The sequence below is a fragment of the Cannabis sativa genome, chromosome 1 (genome assembly GCF_029168945.1).
Source record: "Cannabis sativa cultivar Pink pepper isolate KNU-18-1 chromosome 1, ASM2916894v1, whole genome shotgun sequence".
In the NCBI taxonomy this organism is placed as follows: Eukaryota; Viridiplantae; Streptophyta; class Magnoliopsida; order Rosales; family Cannabaceae; genus Cannabis; species Cannabis sativa.
The window spans coordinates 44440639-44446686 of NC_083601.1; the positions used below are offsets into that span (position 1 = coordinate 44440639).

A 6048-nucleotide genomic window follows, 5' to 3' on the forward strand; every position below is an offset into this window, starting at 1 on the left:
CTTTGGCAAATCAAGAGCAAAGGTACTGTTCAACCCTTTTCTTGGTACAATGTAGCATATATCAAATACTAAAACCCAACAAATAAATAAAAGATGATGATATGAGATATAAATGGGAGAGACCAAGCTCGCTGAGGATTCTTCTTCATCCTCAGTTTTATGCACTAAAACCCTAGCGGCTGTGGATTATTTGTGTTGTTACCTGTCGCTATATATAGGGCAGGATCCCTTTTTTCCAACGGAGGTTTTGAGCCGTTGATGAGATCCAACGGTTCCTCTTTATAGTATTATATTTTTTTTTTGGCGAAGTAGTAACGAGGAAACTTTGAAACATTTTGCTTAACCTAATTTTCTGAAAGCATTATTGGTTAACCTAATTGGTAAACAAGTAATCAACTGCCGCTTGAGTAAATAACTTTATTTGATGCTTTAAAAATTCATAATTATCTCTAAAAAATCATAATGTTACTATTACTATTCACTCTAATATTATATTTTACTTTAAACATCATTTTATTCAAAAAAAAAAAAAGAAAATTAAGTGTCGAAGTTGAAATAATTTAAATTTAAAGTTATAGTACCTTTTACACCTTAACAAAAAAAAAACATAAATTTTAGACAAAATCAAAAAAAAAAGTTTAAAGTAAATTATGAAAAATGTAGGTGGGGTTTGGTAACACTTTTTTAATTAGTTTTTTATTTTTAAAATTAGAAAATTGAAAATATTTTTCAAAATCATGTTCTATAAAACTGTTTTTGTTTTTCAATTTTTTAATTGAGAATCAAAATTTAAAAAAAAAAAAAAATCACTTTCGATATTTTCTTAAACAGTTTTTTTTAATCAATATTTTGGACTCCGACAAGACTCGGACCCAAATCCTCTCCCACGGCCCTTGTACTGAACCCGACCTCTGACCCAGATTCGAATTCGACCCCGGACCTAGACCCGACTTAAATAAAATAAAAAAAATAAAAATAAAAATGAACTTTACAGAACACACTTTTGTTTTCTGTTTTTAAAATTAAAAAACAAAAGTGGTTACAGAACGCATTTTTGTTTTTCAAAAACAAAATTTTTAAAAACAAAAATTTTACTTTTATTTTGTAATTAAAAAATTAGAAAACAAAAGTGTTACTAAACGGCACCGTAGTATACACTCGGGATTGTATTAAAGAAAATAGTAACTTAAGTCAAGGCAAATTATGGAATCTTTAATAACTTTATATAAAATTTTAGATCTTAATATTTTGCCTTAATATCTTGCCTTAGAGGTCGTGAATTCGATTCATGGTTTTTAGAGAATAAAATTAAAATTTTAGACAAAATTAAAGAAAAGTTTAAAGTAAATTTTGAAAAATGTAGAATACGCTCTATGTTACAATGATTTTTTTTTTCAATAAATAACATGTATATTAAGCATTACATATCATTAAAACAAATCATTTAAAAAATTTAAAAATTGTGAAAGAACATCATACACTCTCTTACACTACCAGTAACAGAAATAGCCACTACATGAACAATACTATTTGCATAACGCAAGATCATTACAAGAACCACCAATGACAGCTGCTATTAAAGAACTAACATAAAAAATAATATTTAAATGACAATTATTAATCCAACCAACCACAACCTTTGAATCACATTCAATTACGGAAATAGCAAACCCAAACCGCAGAGAGCCCAGCAAGGCCAAACCACACCAGCACCATTTTGAATCATGCCTCCCAGCCCCAAAAACCCCCCTCCCCGTAATCACTGAAGCATCTGTGGAAAGAGTAAACTCACCCACATGCGGAGGACACCAACTTGCCAAACCTCTACCAGCTGTAGCAGCAGCCACCGGAACCAATCCATGCCTCTGCTGCTCACAAAACTCCCACAAGGCATGTTGCTCTATCTCGTGTAGAACGTGTATTTTATTAATAAGTTATAATGTAATAAAATAATTGTATAAAATTTACATTCAAAGAGTAAAGTATGAAATTTAATTAACACTCCTCTTTATTTTCAACAATTAAAAGTATCACCTAAAAATTAAATAACCATTGAAAATTGACCAAAATACGGGAGAAAGTGATTGTCGTCCTTTTTCATTATCCATAGACGACATATGATAAATTATAAAATGAAAATCTAATCTAATATAATGATATATAAAATATAATAAATAAAACTAATGGTCCTTTTATTTTTGGCAAAAACAACAACTACAATAATTTAGGAAACTTTGTCAACTAAATATTGGTCATCATCTTGAACTCTCATGAAAAATTAGCACCGCGATGGAATTAATGAAACTACCATAAACTCCATTCTCCACAAGTAAACCACAAACCGATGCTGCGGGAAAGAATGAAGAAGATGGCACTGCCGGCATGACTGTATGTGTACTTTTCCTCTACAGCACATGAATTCAAAATCTCAAGCATTTATGCCATTAAATATAGGACAGGATGTGGCGTTTTATTATCTGTATTCATTTGGATTCTCTTTGCTCTGTATGAGAGGGACACCATCTTGCCGCCAAACTATTCGGTCTTCACACATTGCTTCAACCACCTCCACATATAGGCGATGCTCCTACAATTAAAAAAAATAAACAATAGATAAAACAAACTAAGTTATAGAGAGTTTATGCATCTCCAGGCCAGCATGTGGGATAATTTCCAGTTAGAATCTGAAAAAAGAAAACATGTAAATTATGTTATTAGTAGAAACTGATGTAAACTTTTATTACCTCCTGAAGAACCCTAGTCGCCACCTCCTCAGGAGTATCATTAGGAAGCACAGGAACAACAGTTTGAGCAAGAATACGTCCTGTGTCATAGTGCTCATCGACGAAGTGTATTGTAGGACCTGAGAATCTAACCATGTATGAAAACAATGAGTACTCAATTTTGTAACAAGGACATAATATGAGAAATTTCTGAAAAACTTTAAAAGAGTATGATTGGAAAGGTACGCAGAGAAAATGTATAGCATACCTTGCCCCAGAAGCAACAACTGCTTTGTGCACCTTCATGCCATAATAACCTTTGCCTCCAAAGGCCGGAAGAAGAGATGGATGGATATTAAGAATGGATTTGGGATAAGCCCGTATCAACTCTGCTGGTAAGAGTTTCAAATATCCTGCTAGGAGGACAAAGTCAACCTCAAATCCCCTGATTAGAAAACATACGTATATTAATTATAAAAGAAAAACAGGCAGGACTCCACTAGTTATAAAGTTATTAAAAACATCATAATTTACTTCATATAAATCTTGTCATTTTGGAAATAGAACATAAATATTATGTAGCAATATGCAATAGCTTATTGGACAAAGAAGACAATATATTATTGGATTAATAGATGAGAGCAATATATAAGTTACTATGAATTTATCACTGACCTTTTCAAATGAAGTAGCTAATATCAAATATTTTTTCCTACTAGATTGTGCTCAATATTATACAAATAAACCGAAGTGACACATTTTTATGCAACACTGCATAGTGCATACCACTTAAATTAGACCTTAGTTGGAGCACAGTGAATTTACAAAGAAAAATAATGTTAAATGGTAGTTATCATGTACTTATCAGTTCCTAGTTTCAATTGGAAAAAAAAAATAATGTCTTACAAGTTCCTTGCTAAAATAAAAACCTAAAGAAACAAAAAGTGAAAATAAGTAAAATGAAGCTCAACCAACAATGTGGAAGAGGATACTGACCTAAGGGAAGCTACAAGATCAGCCGGAGATATCCCCTCAAACTCATCTTTCGTTTTGGGGAATAAGACAATAGGGATACCCTTCTCTCTTGCAAATTCAGCACCTCCACATCCTGCAATGAAATAAGAAATGTAAAACTAAGTATCAATAATTTCAAAACTCCTTTTGAGAAAGTGAAACTAATATTGAACCTTTCATTTCATCAAGTTGCATCCAATCAATAACTTATAGTTAAAACCGTGTCAATAAAAAATAAAAGAGCCTAAACATATTAAGAGAAAGAGAGTTTAAAAGCAACAAAAAAAGAAGGCTTTGAAATCTTGAACAATTATAAATAGGAAAGTTTTCCCTCCGTATTATCTAGCCCAGTAGCCATCATGAGACTAGACTAAGACAAAAATTTTACCAACATAGCATAATCTAAACACTTAAATTTTTCCTAAACGAGCAAAACTATTAAAGAGAATTGACTGAACGAATACTACTGATGCAGGAGTTGACACAACTGATTTATTTTACATTCATAGACATGAAATTTTAGACAAAATTTAATCATTCTTATTCTTAACAGGACATCAATTCAAAATTATATTCAGAGTTAATTCAAAATCTGTGAAATAATCAATACATAAAGAAAAATGTAAAACTGGGGTTTAAACAGCACAATTAGAATGCAATTCATTTCCAGCAACTACAAACAAAACAAACAAAATCCATAGTAAGAAAAGAGTACCTCTCTTGTTGGTGACCAGAACAACAATGTCGCCGAGAATCGATCCCTGAACAGATGCCTCATAAATGGAACGGAAATTGGATCCTCCGCCAGATACAAAAACAGCGAGCTTTTTTCTTCTGGTACCACTCCTCAAATCTTCACCGGAAGAACCACCCCCTGCTTCCACTACACTATTACGACAAGCTCTTATCGTCCGGCTACAAGAGCCTACTCTGAAAATGACCCACTTGTGCGATTGAGGAAAAGAACATGTGGAAGAAATAGTAGGAGGAGACACGGTTGCAGAGAATGGGATTTTGGCACTGTGAAGGGATGGGATTGTCGTATTGGAGCAAAACCCAGATAGCATCATACTAGTAGCTCCCATTGAAGAAAAAAGAAAACTCCTTGGGTTTCTTCTCTACGTTGAGTGAACTTGTTAGCACTTAGAAGGAGGCTACACCCACCTGAGCTGAGACACGAAAGACAATCGAAAGAAGAAGAAGAAGAGATTTCCAAGCTCTAAAGCAGAGGACTGGAAGCATAAAAAAATGTTGTATATTGTATTATTGAGTGAAATTGATAATTACAATTGTGTACAAACAAAGAGAATAAAGCAAAAAAGAAGGAAAAAGAGAAACTTCAAATAGAAATGGTGGCGGCCGAATGTCGAGCTCCGGTCAGGTGGAAGAATAAGAATATGAAAAAAAAAGAGAAGCAAAAATTCGTTACTTTGCTTTGGTAGAGGGCTTTAGATTGGGGGTTTTTCGGAAACGACGACAAGTGTGTGAAAACGACAATTCGGCAACAACAAAAAGAGTCAAATGACAATTAAATTAAAGAAGGACGGGTTGGACCCGAACTGCTACCGAACCCGATCCTATATCTGGATGCACCGATCAAAAAAAGAAAACTAATTAGTAACAGATATCTTCAGTCATCTCTATAATATTTGAATTGGACTGGAAAAAAAAATTAATCTACTGAACTACGAAAATGACTAACAACATTACAAAAGAAATGAAGTAAACTTGTTTATGGGAATATCACCAAAAAAATAAGCAGTTTTGCTCAACTCAACTGCAACAAATATCAAGAATTGACCTCAATGGACGCATTTAACTCTAATAACATGAACACAAACAAATCATGTTTAGAGTTGGTGGGTTCTGAATTTTCAAATGAAAGAAATATGCCTAACGAATTTAATACTAACCTGATTGGATAAAAAAAATTAGATTAATCTAAATAGGAAAAATGTATTTCAGTTCTTGAACAAATACAGAAAATCAAAACATTACTATTCAATCAACAGAAATTCTTAAAAAAAAAAAAATCAAAACTTTAATACTCATAACATTCACCTCCATAAAAATACAGGAAAGCAAAAAACTTGAAAAGTAAAAGGGATTAGCATCATTCAATAATAATAAAAAGAAAAAAGTAAAGGAATAAATCGTATAAATAAGAAAAGAAAAAGATATTCAAATACAAACCACTGGAAAAACCAAAAGTGTGGTCGATGTGTGTACGGATATATATTTAGTGACTTACCACCAACAACGGAGAGACCACCGGAGGAGGGAGGAGGAGAAGATAAATGCCACTGCTGCC

General features: G+C 32.6%; 1 protein-coding gene across 1 annotated transcript; it reads right to left on the reverse strand.

Moving 5' to 3' along the window:
- Positions 1-1969: 1969 nt before the first annotated feature.
- LOC115707550 (phosphoribosylglycinamide formyltransferase, chloroplastic) lies at positions 1970-4831 on the reverse strand. Its single transcript, XM_030635559.2, has 5 exons — positions 4453-4831; positions 3720-3831; positions 2992-3168; positions 2745-2871; positions 1970-2587 (listed from the first exon to the last, which is right to left on the reverse strand). Exons 1-5 carry the CDS (start codon positions 4820-4822, stop codon positions 2474-2476), a joined length of 900 nt encoding a protein of 299 aa, XP_030491419.2. The 5' UTR covers positions 4823-4831; the 3' UTR covers positions 1970-2473.
- Between the last annotated feature and the right edge of the window lie 1217 nt (positions 4832-6048).

What these genes read in the sequence shown, in the direction of transcription:
- LOC115707550 (XM_030635559.2), bottom strand. Translation starts at nt 4,822, where the DNA reads ATGGGAGCTACTAGTATGATGCTATCTGGGTTTTGCTCCAATACGACA. An exon ending in TCTGGTCACCAACAAGAGAG is followed by an intron (nt 3,832 to 4,452) that starts GTACTCTTTTCT and finishes ATTTCATTGCAG; the next exon opens with GATGTGGAGGTGCTGAATTT. An exon ending in GTTGTTGCTTCTGGGGCAAG is followed by an intron (nt 2,872 to 2,991) that starts GTATGCTATACA and finishes ATACATGGTTAG; the next exon opens with ATTCTCAGGTCCTACAATAC.